The sequence below is a fragment of the Lynx canadensis genome, chromosome F1 (genome assembly GCF_007474595.2).
Source record: "Lynx canadensis isolate LIC74 chromosome F1, mLynCan4.pri.v2, whole genome shotgun sequence".
NCBI classification, from domain to species: Eukaryota; Metazoa; Chordata; class Mammalia; order Carnivora; family Felidae; genus Lynx; species Lynx canadensis.
Genome location: NC_044319.2, coordinates 35,266,278 through 35,291,233, shown reverse-complemented (window position 1 = coordinate 35,291,233; position 24,956 = coordinate 35,266,278). Strand labels below are relative to the sequence as shown.

Below are 24,956 nucleotides of genomic sequence, written 5' to 3'. Positions count from 1 at the left end.
TATATATATATATATATATATATATATATATTTCCAACTGGTGTTTTGACTGGTGACTCCAGTCTCCAGTCTCCAGGCACTCTTGCAGGGGTTATCTTATTCAGCGGTCCAGCCATCATCTGTAGAAGGCTAAGCATGTCTGCAATCATTTTCCCTATTTCACAAGTAGGTGAATGAACACACTAAGTGACTTACCTCAACACTGATGGAGTTTTTGTCAAAGCCCACACCTCAGAACAAGGTAAATGGTATGATATATAACAATGAGGGACCAACAGACATATACTATTTTTATTTTTTATTATTAAAAACTTTTTTTAATGTTTATTTTTGAGAGAGAGTGAGCATGAGCAGGGGGAGGGACAGAGAGAAAGGGGGACAGAGGATCTGACGTGGGGCTCGAACCCGCAAACCATGAGATCGTGACCTGAACCGAAGTCAGATGCTTAACTAACTGAGCCACCCAGGTGCCCCTATAACAAACTTTTTTTTTTTTAATTTTTTTAATGTTTATTTATTTTTGAGAGGGAGAGACAGAGTGCAAGTGGGGGAGGGGCAGAGAGAGACACAGAATCCAAAGCAGGCTCTAGGCTCTGAGCTGTCAACAGAGCCTGATGCAGGGCTTGAACCCCAGGAGACATGAGATCATGACCTCAGCTGAAGTTGGCCGCTTAACCGACTGAGCCACCCAAGCACCCCCAGACTATTTTTTTAATGCAGCTAGAAACTTTAATAAAGATACCAGTATTAAAAAATGACTCCGCAGACAGTGCCCCGGTGTTGGGTGATGGTCATTATTTGTCTGATTTCTGTAGCCTTAATTATTATATCAGATCTTTAACCTCTCCTGGATCTTCACTGGGGACTCACTGTGAGATCAGCCTTCAGGCTCACTAGCTTGCCCAGGTTGGTGACGACCCCACCGGCACTTCCTGTGTCAGTCCAGCAACAGCCATCATCACCATGCTTTATTGTCTCGAAGTATTCTGCACCATCCAACCCGTGGTAGGGTCCCTTCCCTAAGGAAAGAAAAAAAACCCCAAAACCTCAAGGCAACCTGGTTACACATGTATGTGACAACATCCCTCCGGACCTCGTAATAGGAGACCACTTAATCAGACTACATGTTTTTAAAAAAAAATTTTTTTTTAACGTTTATTTTTGAGACAGAGAGAGAGCATGAACAGGGGAGGGGCAGAGAGAGAGGGAGACACAGAATCTGAAACAGGCTCCAGGCTCTGAGCTGTCAGCACAGAGCCCGACGCGGGGCTCGAACTCACGGACCCTGAGATCGTGACCTGAGCCGAAGTCGGACGCTTAACCGACCAAGCCACCCAGGCGCCCCTCAGACTACATGTTTGTGTGTTACCATATATGGGAGACAAAAAAGTAAAAAGTATATTAAAAACTATGCCACGTGGCATTCGGGGCTCAGTTCCAATAGGAACCCAAGTGAGCAGTGCCGGCACAAATAAAATGGCTTCCTGGAAAGAAAAGCCTCAGTGCCACGACTCTCGGTGCGGGAATCCTGCCACAAACCCACTTTCATGGTCTTGAACTCATTAGAGAATTTGACGAAAGCTAAGGGCCCCCTGACCCCCACCCCCAAAAGGTAGATGCATGTACGTTTCACAGATAGTTTAGGGGAGGTCTTGACCTCAGGGCAGCAAAGCAGAAGCCAGATGATAACGACACAACCCATCTCCCTTTCTTTTCTTTGACATTAAGAAAAAAAAAATCAGGAGACATCTATTTGATATTAGCTTTTTTAAGCAGAGGAGAAGAATATATGGGATTCTGAAACACTTAGATTTTTAAACCAGACATTGTAGAATATTTAGGAATTTGTATTCTAACAACATAGTTTCACTAAGCCTCCCCCGGGTGTGTGGTGTTTTCTTTTTCTTAACCTCAAGGTGCATAGTCTGTCTCCTTTTGTTTCCGTGAAGCCGATGCCCCACTGCTCATCACCACAGGCAGGGCAACTCACTTCAGAGCTCCGTTCCGGTTCCCAAGGGCACCTACCTACCCTGTTGGTATTACACGGCACCTTGCCCGCGACAACTAGGTCACCTTCAAGAGACCAGTTTCTCCTTGCAATTAAATAATTTCACAAGCACAGGAACCCTTGGGAAGCAGTGTTGCAGATCTCATAGAGCCTCGCCTCAAAACATGTCGTGCCTTCAACCACACAGCCTGCAGAGAACAACAGCTTCTTCATCCATTTGCATTTTCTTCATTAGTGAACCTCTTACGTTCTTGTTTACATTCAGTTTTCATTTGCCAGGTTCTCTCCTCTTTTGTCCATTGCCTTTTTAGAATTTATGGCTGGAAAGGGAAACAGTCTCTGGGCATAACTTAGTAAGGTCTATTTTTTTTTTTTTTTTAATTTTAATGTTTGTTTATTTTTGAGAGAGAGACAGAGACAGAGCATGAGTTGGGGAGGGAGACACAGACTCCGAAGCAGGCTCCAGGCTCTGAGCCATCAGCACAGAGCCCGACGCGGGGTTTGAACTCAGGAACCGCGAGATCCTGACCTGAGCTGAACTCGGTCGCTTAACCGACGAAGCCACCCCGTCGCCCCTAATAAGGTCTATTAAACATTCTTCTCTGAATTTAAATTCCTGGGTCATTTTACTCAAACACTGGTAGACCCTTATTTTCTTGGATTCGTCAGTGTTTCAGATTAGAAGGTGCCAGCAAACCCCAGAGAACAGCACCTTACCTGCGACAGAAGGTTACTCTCATCCACAATGAAGTGTGGAGAGAAGCGGTGTGGAGATAAGAAACAGTCTAGGACTGGAATGGAGCTTCCCCAGTCATCCAGGACTTTCTGCCCCTCTGTCCTTCTGTGAAGTTAACATATTATCCTCAAAATGATTCTACCCCAACAGTACCACATAGCTATTGGGGAGCTACCGGAATCCTGCCTACACGGTCACCAACAGGAAGGAGCACAGAGGCCACACGAAGTCTCTCATTTGACTTCCCGCCAATGCTTACTCTACAATGTTTCATGAACAATTAGACCTTTAAAGAAATTTATATTCGTTTTATTCTCACGTACTCTGCGTAAAGGTTACTTCTCTGGCCCAGGTTTTTCTTGGCGAGATATTCAAGAGACATCAACTTGATACATATTTAAAAAAAAAAAAAAGGTGGAGAAGCATTTTAAATCTTTTCTGAATTATCATGACAAAGACCAAAGGGAATCCACTCATAACATACCAGAGAACTTCTCGAAATGTCGTTTCCCAATTTTCTTGAAACCTTACGCGCACACAACAGTTTAACTTCCCACGACTCCCTGGCTGACATCCCCGCTCACCTCCTTATGTCTTCTACTAATCACTGTCAGCCCATTCCTTTGTGGAGCAAGCTAGCCAGTCAGTACAACTTCTGCACTTGACCTGTTAGCCCCGTTCTCCAGAAAACAATCTGGATTCGATCAAACTGTCCTTAACATCCAAAGGTCTAGAAGGGTTTCTGGATTCTCATTAATTTTTCTAAGCTCAGATGCTCATAATAAAACACGCAGTCCTGTATTCCCTTATATGTAATCCTAAAATCAAAAGCTTTGAAAACAAAGTTCTCTTCTAATTTATTTGACAGGAAAATTGGACCTAAACTTTGTGAGGTTGTTTGTAATCTCTATATATCTCACTTAGTGTAAATATTTTTACATTGCATAGAGAAATATTAGTAAAACAATATTCTAAATAATATAGTGCCTTTCTGAAGCCCTAATATGCATCCGAAATAAACCATTGAGATGAAGAATTACTTGCAATTATTTCCTGTAATAATGCTCTATTTTCTTAGGTATTTAGGAATTTCTCATTTAGGAATAAACAAATTCCTAATTTTAGGAGGAAACAAAATTTTGTTTTTTAAAAATTTTTTTTAATGTTTATTTTTGAGACAGAGACAGAGCATGAACAGGGGAGGGGCAGAAAGAGAGGGAGACACAGAATCCGAAACAGGCTCCAGGCTCTGAGCTGTCAGCACAGAGCCCGACGTGGGGCTCGAACCCACGGACTGTGAGATCATGACCTGAGCCAAAGTCAGACGCTTAACTGACTGAGCCACCCAGGTGCCCCAATTTTCTGTTTTTTAAAAATCATTTATTGTACAAACAATATATACAGTAGGTACTGGGGAACTTGTATTCCTCAAGAAGTAGAATATGTAGTGTGTTAAGAAAAATTACTCAAAGCTTAACAAAAGAGACAAAAAATCACTGGAGAAATTTTTCAGTAGGTTACTGAATATTGTTTTGTAGACCCTCTCAGGGATTATCAATTTCACAGGAGTGCGAAATTTTGATTGTCATTCTTTTTTACATCTCTATAAGACTAGAGGTTAATTTGGAATGCAAATGATTCTTTTTCTGAAAACAATGCAAACAATTCCTGATAACAAAGCAAATGAATTTTGTCCAGAAGAGAGAGATTCAATTAATTTCCATGAGTTAGAAAAGCTGATTCCAAATATTACAGGGTGTTGCCATGTATGATATTAGTCAGTTTTACATCGATTAGAAGAGTCACTTCAGAAGGCCTTTGACTGAACACATAAATCTCTGTTCCTCAAATTCTTCTTTGAATTAGCTGTAGCCTCTTAATGGTTCTCTCATTAATTCATGAGCAAAATGTTTGACACATACTCATGTTATACTTAATATGAATATCATGTTATTTACTCTTTCAAGAATTATACTTCACTTTTTTGGGGCGCCTGGGTGGCTCAGTCGGTTAAGCGGCCGACTTCAGCTCAGGTCACGATCTTGCGGTCCCATGGGTTCGAGCCCCGCGTCGGGCTCTGGGCTGATGGCTCAGAGCCTGGAGCCTGCTTCCGATTCTGTGTGTGTCTCTCTCTCTGCCCCTCCCCGTTCATGCTCTGTCTCTCTCTGTCTCAAAAATAAATAAAACGTTAAAAAATAAAAATAAAAAAAAATAAAAAAAGAATTATACTTCACTTTTTTAAAGTGTATTTATTTTGAGAGGGTGAGAGAGCGAGCAAGTGTGCAAGGGGGGGGGGCAGAGAGAGAGAGGGAGAGAGAGAACCCCAAGCAGGCTTCTGGCTGTCATTGTAGAACTCAGTGTAGGGCTATGTCTCAGGAACCATGAGATCACGACCCGAGCCAAAATCGGAAGTCGGATGCTTAACTGACTGAGCCACCCGGGGCACCCTTGAGAATTATACTGTAAAATGTATTTGCACTAGGGGTGCCCCTGGTGGCTCAGTCAGTTAAGTGTCAGACTCGATCTCAGCTTAAGTCTTGATCTCAGGGTTGTGAATTCAAGCCCCACGTTGGGTTCCATGCTGGCTGTGGAGTCTACTTTAAAAAAACAAAAAAAAAGAGGGGCGCCTGGGTGGCTCAGTCGGTTGGGCATCTGACTTCGGCTCAGGTCATGATCTCGCAGTCCGTGAGTTCGAGCCCCACATCGGGCTCTGTGCTGACAGCACAGAGCCTGGAGCCTGCTTTGGATTCTGTGTCTCCCTCTCTCTCTGACCCTCCCCCATTCATGCTCTGTCTCTCTCTGTCTCAAAAATAAATAAACGTCAAAAAAAAAAATTAAAAAAAAAGACAAAAAATACAGAGTACTTGCCCTATAGGAATTCACATATTATTTGAGTGAAAATAAGATATGGAGAAATCATAAAGGTAATATACAGTAAATGATACATTATCAGTATGGATTTGAGGGGCTGTGGTACAGTTTCTGTATGACTATGTTCTTTTTATTTGTACTGCATTGCTCAGATTTACTTAGCAGACAATTCTGCTTTGCATTATGGAGTGCCAAGAAAGGACATAGAAATACACTAGGCACAATCTTTGTCCTAGAGTTGTTAACAGTCTCGTGTGGGAGAACACATGAACAAATCATCATAAAGTAATGATAACGGATGGAGAAGAGAAGAACATTTATGACCTTACTCTGTCCAGGGGCCCCTGGGTGGCTCAGTGGGTTAAGCGTCCAACTCTTGATTTTGTCTCGGGTCCTGATCTCATAGTTGGTGGGATCAAGCCCCACATCAGGCTCTGTGCTGAGAGCACAGAGCCTGCTTGGGATTCTCTCTCCCTCTCTCTCTGGCCCTCCTACTCTCACGCTCTCTCTCAAAATAAATAAAAAACATCCCCCCAAAACCCCCCAAAAAGACGTTACTGTGTCCTTATGCCTTATATTTATTATGATGCTTTATATTATTTCATTAAAACCTAAACATTTGGAGGAATTTTACCCCCAATTTTATCATTGGAGCATGGACAACCAGCTAATTGCTATAATCAAATAAATACGAATGAATGTATGAATAAATGAATAAAAGGTAGGAGAGCCCAAAAGCAATTCTACGTGTTTTAATTCCCGAGACCAAAGCTTTTCCCTTATTTCCCTTGGAAAATCATTTGGTTGACTCTGGACTCAGGCTAAATCCTGCCTCCCAAAGACCCACAGGATGGAAACCCTGGCACAGGCCTGGCAAATGAGGACGAAGCGTCCCCGCAGGACTGGAGTTTTTCTCAGGTTTGGAAGTAACTGGGATCAGCTCCTTGCTGGGAGCCATAGATCCGGAAGGTCAGAGGAAGGTAAGGTTAGTTTCACTCCTTGAGCCTTCTCGTCTTCAGCCTTCGGTGCTGTTGGGGCACCTGGTATTTGAGAGAGGTGGCACTCAGGGTTGGGTCTCACTTGGCAAAGCACCAGAGATTGGTCCCCCCCCACCCCCGCCCGCAACGCTGGAGAGAGTCACAGAAGCTGGATGGTAAACACGAGCAAATATTGACAGAACTGAGAGTCAGGGTAACACCATCTGGCCCGTCTGCAGTTCAAAGGGCCTGGTCAACTGGGTTTGCATGACACAACCAGGCAGTTTCTAAAACTGAATTTTAAAACGGGCGGCTCATCAGCCGCCCCTTTGTGTTTTTGCAAAATCGCTCCCTGTACTAACTTCCTCACAGCTGTTCTTATTTCCTTTGGTAGAATTTTTTTTTCATTCTTCCTAGGAAGAGAAATCAATACAACATCTCCAGGAGGGAGGTGGTTGGTATCTCCTACTTTGATCCAAACCACGTGTTGTCTGTGTTGGGTTAATTCCAGCCTGGGTCAAGCAACTGATCGCAAGATGTTTTTGCGGGTTGTGTGCTATCTTGTGGTTGTGTGGCCGATTTCTGCCTCATATGGTGCGTATGCTTAAGATTAGTTTCTAGGGTACTTGATATCAGCCTGTGGGGTACGAAGCATGCTGTCTATGGTTTTAATGAAATTTAAGTCAATGAAATGTATTTCCTTTATTGAAAAATGTCAAATGACTTGGCCTAATGCCCTGTACTCAGTAGGGGCTTAGTAAATATTTAATGATAATTCTGCTCTATGAAGTGGGTGGTTAACTGTACCAATTTGGTACCAAAAAGCACCAATTTCAAAATCTTGAGAGGTCTTGTCTGTTATAAACTCCAGAAATGCTATTTGGAAAGGGAATTGTATCTTCATGGTTGAATTGAATGTAATGCCCGTTATCCTTTTGAAAACAAAACTTTGGGAATTCTTGGGAAGGGTGGGGATGGGGATATACATGGACATGGAATTGTACAAGGAAGGAGAATCAATAATCCAGGAAAAGGACACTCGGATGGCTGTCTAACGGAGCCTCGTCACAACACGTGATAATGCCAAGTGAATCTGTTTTCTTTTTCCTTCCAACAGAGAACTGTCCAGAACTCCCCCCAGTGGGATATAGCATATTTGTTGCAAAGAAGGTCGAAGGACAAATTCTGGGGACTTACTTTTGTATCAAGGGCTACCACCTGGTAGGAGAGAAAACCTTTATTTGCAATGCCTCTGGGGAGTGGAATAATCCCACTCCCACATGCCAATGTGAGTTGAAATTTTGTTTCTTTGTGTATCTTGTCATCTCACTCCGCTCTTACACATCCTACCTCCCGCAGGCCCCGTTAAAACTTTGTAAAACAAAAATTCTCAACTTCTGGGAATTAATTTTTAAAGCACCCCAGGGTGGAACTTCTCTTACAAGGTACATGGTCAGCTCTTGCTCAGTGTTGATTTAATTAGTTGATTAATAGAATTAATAGACTCAATCACCCCTGCAGGGAGGGAAGAATTTCTACCATATATTAAAACTGCCTTGGGGGGGGGTCTAATTTAATATCATACTCCTTTAAAATTTTTATGTTATAGAAATCTATTTATAGAATTTCTATAACATAAAAATTGTAAATATATACAAAAGAGAAAAGAGCAAAATCAGGTCATATGCACTCATCACTGAGCTTCAACAATCGTCAACATGTAACTAATCTTTTTTCTCAATGATTCTGTTTTGCATGGTTATTATTTTGAAGTAAATATGTCATATTTTATTTCATCCATCATATGACTTTTGAACTGGGAAACATTTATATTCTCAATTTACAGATGTGAGAACTGAGATCCAAGTGATTTGCTCAAATTCACAAAACTCACTTGTGGTGTCTGTAGAGACAGAGAATAACTGGTCAATATCCTCATTATTATTAGTATTTTTAGGAATAGTTGGCTTTGTTCTCCTTGATACCTAAAGCACACCAAATGTTTATCCTGTATTTATACCAGCAAGTTCATCTTCTCTCCTGTTTTTCACGGGAGTGGGGGGAGTGGGGGGGGTGGGGGGGTGGGGGGGTGGAGGGGTGGGGGGGGAAGCAAAATGAAACAAAGTACAAACTGATGAGTGATGTGTCTATTCATGGAGGAAAGGGAGGGAAAAACTTGCCTCCAGCATAGGGTGAAGTATTTTCAGCAAAGCTTACCAGGATGATGAACATGCCATTGATCATTTCCAGTTATGTGCTTAGTTACTTTTCGTAAGTTCAAGTGCCAACTGTCACTCTTGTGCATGACCAAGACCTTTCCTACCACACTTAGGCCAACCTAGTCCCTTCGCGTCCTGCACTGATACGATTTGGTCCCATGTAGGATTCCCTGTTACAAAGTACAGTTTTAGTTCTGATTTCTATTCTCTCATTGAAGTCTGAGGAGGTCTAGCCTCTGCAGTGGCGGACTTTCTCCTGCTCTTTCCGATCACTTCCTGTTTTCTTCTTCAGTGGGCCACTGTCCCGACCCTGTGCTGGTGAATGGCGAACCCAGTTTCTCAGGTCCTGTGAATGTGAATGACAAAGTCACTTTTAAGTGCAATGAGAACTATATCCTCCAGGGCAGCAACTGGAGTCAGTGCATGAACGACCACACCTGGATGCCTCCCTTACCCATCTGCAAAAGCAGTAAGTGTCAGAGAAACAAGCACCAACCCAAAGACACTGACCAGAGGGACACCCTAGGCATTTGTCACATCCCTGCAATGATGTTTTCCTCTTTTTTTTTTTTTTTTTTTGTATCTGGGAAGGGTCTGGGATCTCGGAAGAAGCCAGAAAACAAATGGAGCTCACAGAGCCAAAACTCACCTCAAATGATACATTCCAGTGAAACAAACAGCATCCAAACAATGAACACTTTATTTCCCCTCTCAAGTAGGATTCCTTTCCTACTAAGTCCAACACAGGATAGTTTGGGGCATCTGACTTTTTTGTTCGTTTGTTTGTTTCATGATAATGCCTTACAGTTCTTATTTGAAAAATACATGAAAACAGGGGAAGAGGACCACATCTCATCCATTGCAAAATTATATAAAATAAGAGTTGAGGGGCGCCTGGGTGGCTTAGTGGGTTAAGTGTCTGACTTTGGCTCAGGTGTTGATCTCGCGGTTCGTGAGTTTGAGCCCCGCTTTGGGCTCTGTGCTGACAGCTCAGAGCCTGGAGCCTGCTTTGGACTCGGGGTCTCCCTCTCTCTCTGCCACTCCCCCTGCTCACACACTGTCTCTTTCTCTCAAAAAAATAAAAAATAAAAAAAAAAGTACCTCCTCCTTCTAACGTATATTAGAAGTACCTCCTTCTAACATGGTAATTCACACTTCTCAGAGGAAATTAGTAGGAATGTGTTTGCTTCATGTCTTTTCCTATGTTTATGCAGACATTTAAAATAAACAAATGCACACACACATATCTACACACATATACACTTACAAAAATGGGACTTTGTGCTATGTATTGTTTAAATCTTTTTTTTTTATGTAACATTATACATGGGAATCTTTTTCGATCAGTATATGTGGCTGTATCTCCTGCTTTTATTTATTTGTTTTTTCTATCTCCTGCTTTTAAAAAATAATGTGGATACACCATCAGTTATTCCATATCTCTAGTATTGATGAACGTTTGTTCTATTTCTGTATTTTTGCTATTACAAACAATGCTGAAACGAATGTTATGTATGTATACATATACATATATCTTTATGTCTATGCTATTATTTCTGTAGGATAGATTCCTAGAATGATTGGTAAGTCACAGGATATACTTATTTGTAAAACATACTTAAAAGATCCAAGATATTCTACTAAAAAACTTCATTCTTGGACACAAAATAAATATTGAAAAATCAATAGTATTACTTTCTAATCATTATGATGTGACTATTGAAATGTAAAAATAATTCCATTCATGAGACCTATATGAAAATTTACTGAAGGACATGGAATAAGACTTAAATAAAAGATATACCGCGGTCCTGCATGGACAGACTGGTATTGCAATGGAATTCTACCCAGAGTTTCTTTTTTTTTTTAACGTTTACTTATTTTTGAGACAGAGAGAGACAGAGCATGAACGGGGGAGGGTCAGAGAGAGGGAGACACAGAATCCAAAGCAGGCTCCAGGCTCTGAGCTGTCAGCACAGAGCCCGACGCGGGGCTCGAACTCACGGACCGCGAGATCACGACCTGAGCCGAAGTTGGCCGCTTAACCGACTGAGCCACCCAGGCACCCCAAGAGTTTCAAATTTAAAGGTATAAAACAAAAAATTGAGTTTGAAATCTCCTTTGGGAGGGTACATATCTAACATTACAGATTTATTTATTTAAAGACTTAATTTTTTTCAGACTTAGTTTTTTAGAGCAGTTTTAGATTCATAATAAAACCGAGGGGAAGGTATAGAGATTTCCCATACACTCCCTATCCCCGCATATGCACAGCCTCCTACACTGTCAACATCATTCACCAGATTAGTACTATTTTTTTTTTTTTTTTGTTACCAAGGATGAACCAATGTTAATACATCATATTCCCCCCAAATCCATAGTTACCTAAGGATTCACTCTTGGTGTTTTACATTCAGTGGGTTCGGACATGTGTGTAATGATGTATATCTATCATTATAACATCATACAGAGTCTTTTCACTGCTCTAAAAATCCTCTGTGCTCTATTTATTGGTCTCTCTACTTCCCCCGCCCATCTCAGCCATTGATCTTTTTATTGTTTCCATAGTTTTTCCTTCTTCAGAATGTCATATATTTGGAATCATATAGTATGTAGCCTCTTCAGACTGCCTTTTTTTCTACCTAGAAATATACATTTAAGGTTCCTCCATGTCTTTTCATAGCTTGACAGCTAATTCTCTTTTATCGTTGAATAATATCCCGTTTCCAGATGTACCATAAGTTTATCGATCCGATCACCTCCTGAAGGACATCTTGCTTGCTTCCAAGTTTTGACATTTATGAGGAAAGCTGCTATAGATATCGGGTGCAGGTTTTTGTGTGGATGTAAGTTTTCAACTCCTTTGGATAAATACCGAAGAGGGCGATTGTTGGCTCTTATGGGAAGAGTAGATTTAGTTTTTTTCTAAGAAACCATCAAACTGTCTTGCAAAGTGGCTGTATCATTTTGCATTCCCACCGGCAACGTAGGAGAGGCCTTGTGGCTCCACATCCTTGTCAGCATTTGGTGTTGTCAGTGTTCCAGACTGGCCACTCTAATGGTTGTATTATGGTATCTCCTTGTTTCAATTTGCATTTCCGGATGACAAATGATGTCAAGCATCTTGTCATATGCTCATTTTCCATGTGTATATGTTCTTTGATGAGGTGTCTGTTAAGGTTTGGGGCCCATTTATTTATTTATTTTTTTATTATTTTAATTTAATTTTATTTTTTTTAAATGTTTTTATTTATTTTTGAGACAGAGAGAGACAGAGCATAAACTGGGGAGAGGCAGAGAGAGAGGGAGACACAGAATCCGAAGCAGGCTCCAGGCTCTGAGCTGTCAGCACGGAGCCCGATGCGGGGCTCAAACTCACGAACCGTGAGATCGTGACCTGAGCCGAAGTCAGACGCTTAACTGACTGAGCCACCCAGGCGCCCCTATTTTTTTTTTTTTTAATTTAAATCCAAGTTAGTTAACACATAGTGTAATAATGATTTCAGGAATACAATTTAGTAATTCATCACTTACATTTAACACCCATTGCTCACACCAACAAGTGCCCTCCTTAATGCTCATCACCCATTTACCCATCCCTCTACCTAACATCCCTCCAGCAACCCTCAGTTTGTTCTCTGTATTTAAGAATCTCATGGTTTGTCTCTCTCATGTTTTTATCTCATTTTTGCTTCCCTTCCCCTATGTTTATGGCAAATTTTGAGGCTAGACAATTCCAAGATTAGCCCCCAAACAGCATTTATAGTCCTCAAATTTATGGAAAGATAATGAATATAACTAATAATTACAGAAATGAATAGTAAAATTAGATACACATGTTTTACTGATCAAATTAGCAAATAAAAAAAAAATGATTTCACCTAACATCGTTCATGATATGAGGGGCTAGTCACTGATGTCAGTGAGGAAAAGAGATATCATTCTGTAGATATATTTTGGCAGTAGCTATTAAAATAATAGGCAGCTTTTTGTTATTTTTAATTTTTTAAATTATTTTATTATAGAGAAAGAGAGAGAGCGTGAGTGGAGGAGAGGGGCAGAGGGAGAGAGAAAGAGAATCCTAAGAAGGCTCCATGCTCAGCACAGAGACTGATGCAGGGCTCGATCCCATGACCCTGGGATTAGGACCGGGGCTGAAATCAAGAGATGCTCAACCGACTGAGCCACTCAGGTGCCCCAATAAGCAGTTTAAAATCACAAACTATATGTAGCCTCTTTCAAGGAGTTAGGGGTTACTTGAAACATACATATATACTGTAGGCAGTTAAATTACAAGCATATAACATCATTATTATTAGCCTGACACAGGTTTAAAGAATTTATTTCTTTTCTCTTTTAATTCAGTACTTCCGATTCTAGCTCTGAAATGCAGGATCTCTGTCTTTTTGTGTTAGTTCATTGCCCAATTCTAAAGAAAGCTCCTTAGGTCCCCGAGTAAAGCAGATTCTTTTCTGCTTAGGCCCAAGATCCATATTATCTCTTTCAGTTGAAAACTGTACTCTTAAAAGTTACCAGGAGAGCCCTGTCTGTACTGGGGTTCCTTAATCAACTCATGGAAATCCTTTTTCCTTTCCTCTATACAGCTTTTGAACTCAGTTTTTGATCTTCTAAAAATTATTTATTAACGTCTCAAAGAAAATATCTGTGGTGTAAAAAAATACAGAAAATAAAACATTTAATTACCTACAAACCTACTACCCAGAAGTAACAGAGTACTTTGATATATAATTTTCAGGCTTTTTTTCTGTTCATATACGTTGATGCATGAGTGTATTTTACAAAAATAGCATTTTATGCTATTATTATAATTACATTTCCATTTGTATGTATTATTATAATACATAGTATCACATACTATGTACTGTACTAACACATACTCTTTTATGCTTTGCTGTTTTTACTCAACTATTTGGTTTGAAGGCATTTATGTTTCCATAAATATATACTTACGTAATTATTCTTCATTCACCCTTTAACCTTGATCATCATGTTTAGATGTATATAATCTCAGAGCTCAAAGGGACTTAAGAAATAATTCTGTTTAACCTGCTCATCTCATAGGTTAGGAGGGAAACCGAGAAGGATAAAATCATGGGTTGTGGAAGAGGCAGAACCCAAAATTCACAACATCTCGTACTTTGTCCAACTCTCTTTCCACAATTTTATAGACTCATCTTTCCTCCCAGTTGTATCCTGCGTTTCTGAAGCTCTTGTGTTGCACACTTCTGTCCCACAGAGAACGTCAGCCTCCATTTGAACGCCCACCATTTATCTCCTCTCTTAGGGAGTTGCTACTCCCACCTCTACCTCTGGTTTAATTTTTCTTTTCTTGTACCCTGACGATCTCTACAATTTAAACTTCCTTTCCTCAAAACTCATGCCAATCAGAAAGCACTCCCCCATTCCTAATCACTCAGCGGATGAGCAGGAGAAGGCAGTCTCTCCCAGGATAAACATGATTCTGACCAGAAGGAAGTGAATGGAGAAGGTGCTCTAAGATCCCGCATAGACAGCTAAACTTAGGGGGTGCTGTTAACTGAGCGTAACTCATGACCGTCGTTCCTGTTCTCCTGTTTCTCAGGAGACTGTGGCCCTCCTGGGAATCCGGCTCATGGCTATTTTGAGGGAAGAGATTTCAACTTAGGTTCGACCATTACTTATTACTGTGAAGACAGGTAAGTGTATGCAGCCTTTCAAATGTGAGATCGTGGGGCGCCTGGGTGGCTCAGTCAGTGAAGTATCCGATTTCAGCTCAGGTCATGATCTCACAGTTTGTGAGGTTGAGCCCCAGGGCGGACCCTGTACTCTGAGTCTCTCTCTCCCTCTCTTTCTTCCCCTCCCCTGCTTGCACACGTTCTCTCTCTCTCTCTCTTTCTCTCTCTCACCCCCCCTCAAAATAAGTAAATAAAAATTTTAAAAAATTATTAAAAAAACCCCCACAAAGTGAGATCTTGCCCATTGACTGGTAGCTTTGTTGTGGGGAGTGACCCAGCCTGTGTCACCTCGTGCCCTGACTTCCTACTGCTTCAGGAGTCTGAGCTCATTCTGACGAGAGCTGCTTTGGCCACTGCCAGATGTCCCCAATCTCTAAAAGATAGACTCATGTCTTTATCCTAAAGTATTTAGTGTATTTATCCTAAAGTATTACATTTTTTTTTCTCTTAGTTGAGACAGGGGCATCTGGGTGGCTCGGTGGGTTGAGCGTCCGATGCTTGATTTCAGCTCAGGTCATGATCCCAGGGTCATGGCCTTGAGCCCCATGTTGGTCTCTGGGCTAAGCATGGAGCCTGCTTGGGATTCTCATTTGCCCCCTCTCTCGGCCCCTCCCCTACTTGTGCACACACTCTGTCTCAAATAAAAAAAAAAAAAAAGACAAGAGAAGATATTTAAAATGTATGTTTTTTTGTAAAGACTCTCAGCACAAAAACTCAAAGAAACACAGAACACATGGAGGTAAAGAAAGAGAATGATTTATTGTCCCAGCTTGCCACCCCCCCCCCCAATCTGGTTTCCTATTTGCAGTTCTTTGAATTAAAAAATATATATCCTTTTAAAAAAAAAAGAAAAAGAAAGAGAATGATTTATAGAGCTTTAATACATCCTAATTAAATTCTAACCTTAATTTAGACTACCTCATCCTCTAGCTTACAGATTACCTACTCTTTCCTTGGCTTCAACCTTCTTAACTCAGGGTCATGTTGCTTCACTAGCATTTCAGTCTCATTATAAACTTCCAGTGGGCATGTTTTTTTTCTGATTAAAAGCTGTATCTCCTTCCTAAGATTTATTTGAGGATTTTCTCTAGCTTTCCACTCCTTTTTAGAGAGTAGATGGCAGATGTTTTTTTAAGTTATTGAATGATGAAGCACTTCGTCCCTCACCCTCTCCACCCGACAACTGTGTGTGAACACACGTATTCAGATCTCACTGGTCCATGTTTTACAGATTGAATTATCACTTGGGTCCTCTCCACCCCCAAAAGGAGAGTGACTATAGTTGATGGCTGCTTTGTAATACTGAAATAACTTAAGCATTCATTAAGGCTCAGGGAGGTGGATCCTATCACCATATGAAATGCGGAAAACAACTATACAAAACCAACCTTAGTTGGCTGCCTTAGCTCAGATCAGAAGTGGAAAGGTTAAGTGTTGTTGCCATTCTAATGTCTGTTCAGGTACCACTTGGTGGGCACGCGGGACCAACGGTGCGTTGATGGGGAGTGGAGCAGTGCACTTCCAGTCTGTGAGTTGATCCAAGAAGCCCCCAAACCAATTCCACAGACTAAGTTTGAGCGGGTGCTTGTAAGTAGTAGGCTTTTGTCTGTCTTGTTCACAGTTGTATCTCCTGGCACATGCTCAGTAAATATCTGTTCACTGTGGGATGTTTTTGAAGAGTTGGCCTTGGCCCGATTGTAGAAGAGGGATCATAAACTATTAATTCGTATTTTTACATGAGAAGTTCTCATTCACCACCATCATCACAAACACCTCATGAGGACATGTTGGTAAGAGTTATTGTCTCATGGACTTTACAGAGCGAGTTTTATATACTCATGTCTTAGACTTGTATGTATTGCTGTAAAAAGTCTCTGAAATTCTTCTAGATTTTAAAAAACCCTGAACAGATCAATTTTCATTGAGATCCCTTTTATAGATCCCTCTTTTTTTTTTTATTACTGGGATAACAATAAGTATACATAAGCTAGAAAAATTTAAGTGATTCATCACGTTGAATACCCAGATCAGGGACCTAAACGCTATGCATTAGCTTCGGAGTATATGGCTTCAGAGAATCTCAGTTCTTAAGCTGTAACTTACTTGAAAAAAAAATTTTTTTCTTTTTCAGCTTGCCTTTCAGGAGACGAAAGACCTTTGCAAAGCCATGCAGAACTTTATGAAAAGACTCAAGGAAAATTCCTTAACGATGGAGGAACTAAAATATTTTCTGGAAATTCAGAAAGCCAAGCTGCAGCCAAAAAATGATGCCCTGACATTATAGCTGAGCAGGCTGGGTCATAGAAAAGTACCCTATGAATAAACCTTCTTCTTGGTTCTAAAACCAGTTTCAGATTTTTCTCTCATTAGACTGAAACACAGCTTCACTGTACAGTAACCAACTGTAGTTGCATAAAACACCTTGTGTGTGTGTGTGTGAGAGAGAGAGAGACGGAGACAGAGACAGAGACAGAAACAGAGGCAGAGAGAGAGTATGTGAAAGTGTGAGCGTGTGTGTGCTGCTCTTACGTGGTGGTTGTCTGTTTAAGACCAGAATTTAGCAGCACATCAATGGGGAGTGAAGGACTTAATTTTCTGTCCATGAGGAGAATGGGAAGCTCAGATCCCAGCTAGGGGGATGCCTCATAGTTTAATGAGACACAAATGGTGAGGCACAAAATAACCTCAAATTAACCAACACTTATGAGGCAAAAATTAACCTCTCAATTTGAGAAAATAGACTCCGAATAATTATATCCTTAAAACGACCTATTGAGACAAAAGTAGAGTTAGGACCTAACCTGTGTCTTCTGAGTCTCCCCTATATCCTGTTTACGGAACCACGTTTCTAAATCTTCTGCAGTAATATTGCTTACCACATTTAGATGAAACCCAGCCCGGCATCGGAAATTTAAGATGGTGAAAAGTAAGTGAACCTATTTTCTTCTCCTTTTTTTCTTTTTTTTTGAGGGCAGAATAAGCAAGAATCCCACGGTTTACTTACCAAGATGTCATACTGCCATGATATGACAAACTTCTCTCATCTCTCACTTTGTTCTCTACCAAGACACATAGGAAACCTGGATAAAATACAAAGAAAACTTCTAAGAGAGCTTGAACTAATGGAACATCCCTCGGTGTAGTTATGAAGGAGAATAAGACCTCGGAATAAGAAACTCTCAAGTAGCCCGCAGTCTATTAATAGACACAAGATGATAGACCCATATCATCCATTCAGGGTGGTTAGAATGTAATAAACACTTTTCACAGAAGAATGTGTCATCGGAGCTCAGCTTCCAGGAGGAGGCCTCCTGTCTGGGAGGAAGTGGAGGCAGGAAAATTGTTAAGAAAAGTCACGGTTAGTTGGGCCTTTAAAAGTGAGTAGGATTGGGGGGCCTGGGTGGCTCCGTTGGTTAAGCATCCAACTCTTGATCTCAGCTCAGGTCGTGACCCCAGGGTCGTGAGATCGAGATTAAGACTCTCTCCCTCCCCCTCTCCCCAACTCGTACACACACTCTCTCTCTCAAAATAAATAATTTTTTTTAAAAAAATGAGGAGGATTGAGAGATGAAAATTAAGGAAGGGGACGTGGCAAGTTGAAAGAAGGTTTGGGAAATATAGCAAGAGGGTCGTAAAGAGTCTTAAGCTTCTGAACCAAGTAAACCCACTCCTCAGATTAGTCTAACTTGGGCAAAATGATTTTTTAATTTGAAGCCTCTCATTCTGTTATTGCCTATACTGTCTATACTAGTGAGACCTTGTGAACACCTGAAATGTCAAATCTTAGGAAAATGTTTTAGTAAGTTATGGCATACCAAATGTAACGCAACCTTCAATGGTGTTATGATCAGAAAATCTTAAAAATATAATCCTAAGTAAAAGTAGAATACATAATATTAAGTACTTATGATCGCATTTATGTAAAACCTTTATTCTTGTAGAGAAGGGCCAGGCGATAGCAAGGCACAAATGAAAACAGTTGTCCTAGGATAATGAACTTGCAGGTGTTGATTCTTTGAAAGTTCTTTCATGTTTTAAATTGATTTCCCCCCCCCTGCCCCCTCCCCCATTTGCGTGTGCTCTCTCTCTCTAAAAGAAAGAAAGAAAGAAAGAAAGAAAGAAAGAAAGAAGAAAGAGAAAGAAAGAAAGAAAGAAAGAGAAAGAAAGTTTCTAATAATGATTTTTTAAAAATGTTGTGCAGGGGCAGGAAGGATGGGTCATGTCTAGGGGACAGCACATGGCCTGGATTGGCCTGGATAAAGCATGGGGAGTGATGAGAAAGAAGGCTGGAAAGATACATTAAAGCCCGTTTATGGAGGCTTTTAAAGAGCATGTTAGAGAATTTGATGTTTATTTGATAGGCGGTGAGAAGAGATAGAAGGCTTTCTTTTCTTTTTTTTTAAAAATAAAGTGCATTTGTGTAAGTGTTCAACTTGATGAGTTTTGTTTTTTTTTTATTATATGAAATTTATTGTCACATTAGTTTCCGAGATAGAAGGCTTTCAAGAAAGGAAGTGATAGGGACCGAACACAGATTTCTCTCATGACAGTATGTAGTATATACAGGTCGAAGTAGGAAAAGAACAGAGGCAGAGAAACCACATAAAGGGCTGCCGGAGAAGACAATGGTGACCTGAACTGTGTGGTGGCAGAAATAGAAAGAGAAAACTAGACATGAGAGAACTGGAAAATCAAAAACAACTCATCAAACTTCTTGACTCATCAAACATTGGAGGATGAGGGAGAGGAAGGATTTAAAGCTGAGTTTGAAATTCCATTCCTGGAAGCCTGGATTGATCTTGGGGTCAGAAGGTGAGGCTTCTGGACAGGAAATGAGTAGTTCCCTTTGGATGCGCTAGTGTAATGTGTTTGTAAGATGTCCACTAGGCAACAAAAACTGTCAGTCTGCATTTAGGAGAGTGATCAGGTATAAAGAGGTGGTTGTGGGGGCGCCTGAGTGGCTCAGTCGGTTAAGCGTCTGACTTCGGCTCAGGTCATGATCTCGCCGTTTGTGAGTTCGAGCCCTGCGTCCGGCTCTGTGCTGACAGCTTGGAGCCTGGAGCCTGCTTTGGATTCTGTGTCTCGCTCTCTCTCTGCCCCTCCCCTGCTCATGCTCTGTATCTCTCTGTCTCAAAAAAAATAAATAAATAATAAAAAGAGGTAGTTGTGGGGGTAGTTCTCTTACAGGGAAGAGTTAAAGCCACGACAGCAGGTACAATAATGAAATATATGGAGAGAAAAATTTTTGAAAAGGAGAACCTGGGACATATCTATATTTGGGGATGAGAAAGAGAAAAGGAGGTAAGAAGAACGAAGCACTTAGTAAGAGAGAGGAATCAAGAAAGTTTAGGGCGATGGAAGCCAAAGGAGAAGTGTTTCAGAAAGGAGATTAGCAGCAGGATTAGGGGCTGCCAAGAAATCGTGACATGAGTTTAAAAAAATTTAAACTTGGAGATAAGGACATGCCTGAAAGAGCTGTGTCCATAAGTGTGGGAAGAAGTCAGGTTGGAAGGCCACAACGGGAGGGCCAGGGAGGGACTAACAAGAAAGAGTAGGCAGGAAACACAGGAGACCTGGGGAGTTAAGTATCTCATGACAGAAGATCAATGGAATTTGAGGTTTTTGCAAGATTTGGGGAATATTTCAGGATGAAAGTCACCTCAAAAATGAGAAAAAGAGGGGCGCCTGGGTGGCGCAGTCGGCTAAGCGTCCGACTTCAGCCAGGTCACGATCTCGCGGTCCGTGAGTTCGAGCCCCGCGTCAGGCTCTGGGCTGATGGCTCGGAGCCTGGAGTCTGTTTCCGATTCTGTGTCTCTCTCTCTCTCTGCCCCTCCCCTGTTCATGCTCTGTCTCTCTCTGTCCCAAAAATAAATAAACGTTGAAAAAAAAATTTAAAAAAAAAAATAAAAAAAAATGAGAAAAAGAGCAAAAGAGATCTCTTCTGAAACAAGAGTGAATAGGAGAGAAAATCTCAGGTGGGGAGAAGCCGAGGAACGATTGTGTGGTAGAGTAGGAGGCAATATCGCCTGCTGAGAGGAAGACTATTTGGTGACTTGGAGAGAAAAATTTGGAGCAGTCACTGTGGAGAGTAAGGAAAAGCACTCCAAGAGATTGGGAAATGGTATTTTGAAGATTCCCCTTGAAAGGTGGTATTTCCTTCGACTTAGCTCTCAAGACCTGGCACAATCTGGAATCCTCCTCTACTCTCATTTCGGTCGGTCAACAAATCTGTCTCACCTTGTGACCTGGTTATGTTCTCTTAACCTCTAATAGCGTTCTCAGTTTCATCTAATATTTCCACTTTTCATTCAAGGCCCAGCTCAAATCTCCTACCTCTGTCAAAGCTTCTATGGTGGTTCGACTCCATCTTTTCTGAGACCTTCATGAGACTCTTGGTGTTTATGACAGAAAAAGGGAAGTTATTGGGAAAAATTGCTCTTTAATAGCAATCTCCTGAGCACACAAATCTTAATCCTGAGGATTAAAACGTTAATTAGATAATGTCAGAGTTTGGGGTTCTTCCTAGATCTGTATGATCACCAGCATGCTGGCCCTTCATTGCATTTCTCTGAGCAGCGCTCAATAATTGACCAACTTCTGGAAGTCATCTGGTGACCAGCATGCAGTAGTAGCTGTGGGGGTAGTCGTTAATTAACACGTATTGAGTGCTGATTTGTTCCAGGCAACTCGGCATATGGCAGGGATTCAGTGAATTTGTTAACCGCCCCCCCCCCCCCCCCCTTTTACCATCTTGGGGTGGAATGAACACCTGCAGAGGGTAAAGTCACCAGTCCCTGAGCCCCAGGAGGGCCTGCTGGACCTACCATCATGGGAAGTGGATCATTTTCGTGGACCTAGTCTCAACCCTACAGTATCTGAGTTTTCTAGGCTAGCTGGAGTGCACTGTGGATGTCTGTCTTGTGTTTATGAAAAGAAAAAAAGAATTCTGGCATCAAATTCATATTGTCTTTCCACTTAGGGGAAATGGTTGGCGGAGGAGCAAATAAGTGATTGCAACATGTTATCAAGGATGAGGGTTGGTGCAGAGGAAGAGGGTTAGGTAAACACCAGTGCTTTATTTCCGTTAATCATTCACGAGGCTGGTAGAAAGTCTCTCCCCATCCACTACAATTCAGCCATCCCTGACCAGTCAACTACAGGGCTGAATTCAGGGACTTTTTGGTGGTGCAATTACCAGCTAGCTTCAGGGTAGTCTGGTAAACTCTGATCTGGGGAGGAAGTAAAACTATTAGAGATCCAGACGCTTTTCTCCCTTGAGAAACAACCTGAGGCACCACGACAGAGTCTTCTGCTTCTTCCTCAGCTACCCGCAGGTCAGTGGATTATTTGGGGTACCTTGGGGAAAAGGCTGGTGGTTTGGCCCTTTAAGGAGGACAAGATTAGAAAGATAAGACAAACACACACTTGGGGGTATTTGCAGCAGAAATCTTTCCAGAAGTTTTTAGGAGGTTATGTGATTTCACAAGTACTTTTAATCCCTCTGAGCCTCAATGTTTTTTGTTTTTTGTTTTTTTTTTTACTATAAATGGGGGAATAATAATGCATATTAATAAACTAAAGCAGAAAGGAAGTAAGATGTCACTCTTGTTATTGTATCTAAAGGTCGAGCGTGTTGGTTCATTGATTCTTTACTATCTCTCCACATAGGGGAGTTTAAGACTAGGATACCTCTGACAGGTAGACCAGACTACCCAGAGGGGTCCATAGAAGACCTGGTTTTTATAGTCTACCTTCTAAAAATTGGTGCAGTGCCCTTTGGAGATTTTATTAACCATTCCACGTCTCCTCCACCACCACCAGCAAAGAAAGATCTTTTGATTTGATGATGAGAAGACGTTGGTCAGCCTCCAGTTAGTTTCTGAAGCTAGACACCTTAACTGTTTTCACCTCCTTTATCTTCCTCACTTTCTGAATCTGGCAATGTTGATTACCCTTCCTTCTTGAAATTTCCTTCTCTCTTGGTTGGGCAAGACACAGTACTATTCTTGTCCTCATTCCAACTCCTTGACCACTCTTAGCTGACTCCCATTCTCTCGCTAAATATGGTAGTACAAGGAGAATGACAATTCAAGTATCCAGAGTGGGCAGAAGTATCAGAGAAGGTTTGGTACACTTGAATATAATATGAGCACACAAGCAAGGAGCTGATGTAGATAAAGAGATTCTAGGAAAGAGGTGAAAGTGTGGAAGCTAGTTCTGGAATCTTAAAGTGATGTGATTGAGCGTGCAGGTATAAACAAGGAGATATCAGCTGAGACCGAAGAAAAATATTACCCTTTCCAGAGGCATCCGAGTTTTAAAAGAGGAAGCGTAGACAAAATAAATACACATACTTAAAAAGTAATCTCTAACTGAGGCACCTGGGTGGCTCAGTTGATTGAGTGTCTGACTCTTGAGTTTGGTTCAGGTCATGATCCCAGGGTCATGGAATCCAGCCCTGTATGGGGCTCTGTACTCAGTGTGGAGCCTGCTTAAGGTTCCCTCTCTCTCTTTCTCTCCCTCTCTCTCTCTGCCACTCTCCCTGACTCTCCCTCTAAAAAATGAAAAAAATAATCTCTAATGGAAGGAGAAATTTGGGGGCTGAGAATTTTCCTAACGCCTCTCAAATTGTACTGCAGTACGCCTAACAATAACATTTTTAAAAAAATGTTTATTTCTTTATTTTGAGAGAGAGAGAGAGAGAGAGAGAGAGTAGGGCAGGGGCAGAGAGAGAGAAAGAGAGAGAGAGAGAGAGAGAGAATCCCAAGCAGGCTCTGTGTTATCAGCACAGAGCGCAGGGCTCAATCTCACAAAACATGAGATCACAACCTGAGCTGAAATAAAAAGTCAGTCACTCAGGGACACCTCGGTGGCTTAGTCGGTTAAATATCTGACTTCAGCTCAGGTCATGATCTCACAGTCTATGAGTTTGAGCCCTGCACCGGGCTCTGTGCTGATGGCTCATGCTGACAGCTCAGAGCCTGGAGCCTGCTTCCGATTCTGTGTCTCCTTATCTCTCTGCCCCTCTCCTGCTTGTGCTCTGTCTCTCTCTGTCAAAAGTAAACATGAACAAAAAGTAAAGAAAAAAAGTCAGATGCTTAACCAACTGAGCCACCCAGGCATCCCACCAATGATATTTTCCACCACACACCTGTCACGTTGACTGTAGCTCTTGAGTTGGTTTCAATTTTATTGGAATTCAAAAGGTGATGATGTCATTGAAAGCGAGGATATTTACTAGGGAAGTCTTAGCTTTTCAGTGGGCAGCTAATAGAATTCTAGACTTCGTATGGAATGGAAAGATGACCTAAGTTTCCTGTCATCATTTGTGAGATGAGAAACTGACCCAAGGAGCTGACATGGCTTCTTCAAGATCACAGAATTAGACTGTGGTATTGACTGAGGCTCAAATTCAGGTCCTTGGCTCACAAGTCCTAGCCTCCAACCCCATCCTCTGTGGTCTGCTGAATCCTGTGCAGGTTCTGCTGAAGAACCACAGGGAGTAGTGATGGCAAACGGTGGATACCACCCCTGGCCCACCGAGTCACCATACTCTTTAGTTCACTAAGAACCAGTGAGGAAAGTGGGCTTACTGTATCATTTATGTCTTCACAACTTGCAAAGCACTTCACAGATATTATTCCATTTGGTCCTCGGGAAGGCAGTTAATCCTTCTCACTCGGAAGGGAAAACTATATTGATTTATTTATGTCACATTTATTGGATAACTATTATGTGTCGGTTCCAATATCAGATCAGCACCAGGAAGTTGAACAAGCATCTTTGTCTCCAAGGGACCCACAATCTATTTTAGGAGGCAAAAGTGAGTAGATAGTGAATAGATACGATACAATGTGGTATTACAACTGAGGCATCAGCAAAATACTAGGGGAGCCTGGAGGAGGCTGATATTTCTCGGTGGGGTTGGACAATTCATCATTAAGGAGGTGACATTTGACCTGGACAGTGAATTAAGAGGAGTTTGGAGGTTAAGCGCATCCATGCACATGAGGTATTATATGCAAATGCTTGCAGGTGTTTCAATAAATCCAGGATGTGTTTTGGAAAAGGTAAGCACCTGCATGAAGTTGAAGTGCAGTGTTTTAAGTGAGCAGAAACAGAGGGATGTTTGGGAGAGGTATGGAAACCTTGTAAACGGAGGACCACAGGAGTTTCAAGCCAACTGCTTTTTAGGAATATAACAGCATCAGCCTGGAAGCTGGCTTAGACCTGTTTGGAGGTTTCTGCAGTGGCCGAGGGTGGGTGAAGGGAATTACGACAGCCTAAACCCGGACTATGGACAAGGGTTGTAGGAGAGAGTGGCAGATTCTAGTGCTGCTATGGCCAACGTGATAGGACTTGGAGACTCTGAATATGGGAAGGGACAAGAGAGAGGAGGCTGGGATGACT

General features: G+C 41.6%; 2 protein-coding genes across 5 annotated transcripts in view; both read left to right on the top strand.

Annotated features, from left to right (window-relative positions):
- The first annotated feature begins 83 nt into the window (after positions 1-83).
- On the top strand, positions 84-16,890 carry C4BPB (complement component 4 binding protein beta). 4 transcript variants are annotated; one of them, XM_030301716.1, is made up of 7 exons: positions 84-241; positions 7,010-7,186; positions 7,710-7,880; positions 9,104-9,280; positions 14,414-14,507; positions 16,007-16,133; positions 16,678-16,890. In XM_030301716.1, exons 2-7 carry the CDS (start codon positions 7,129-7,131, stop codon positions 16,828-16,830), a joined length of 780 nt encoding a protein of 259 aa, XP_030157576.1. In that variant the 5' UTR covers positions 84-241; positions 7,010-7,128; the 3' UTR covers positions 16,831-16,890. The 4 variants fall into 4 exon arrangements, with proteins under 4 accessions (XP_030157576.1, XP_030157578.1, XP_030157577.1 ...); XM_030301718.1 differs by lacking the exons at positions 84-241; positions 16,678-16,890 and adding an exon at positions 16,168-16,664 and having other exon boundaries at positions 6,174-7,186; positions 16,007-16,074; XM_030301717.1 differs by lacking the exon at positions 84-241 and having other exon boundaries at positions 6,637-7,186; positions 16,007-16,074.
- Positions 16,891-21,644: 4,754 nt separating this feature from the next.
- Positions 21,645-24,956, top strand: part of C4BPA (complement component 4 binding protein alpha) — a 28,390-nt gene continuing 25,078 nt past the window's right edge. Inside the window, exon 1 of the mRNA XM_030302944.1 lies at positions 21,645-21,880. The gene's annotated coding sequence lies outside the window, so the exon portion shown is untranslated. The remainder of the gene's footprint in view (positions 21,881-24,956) is intronic.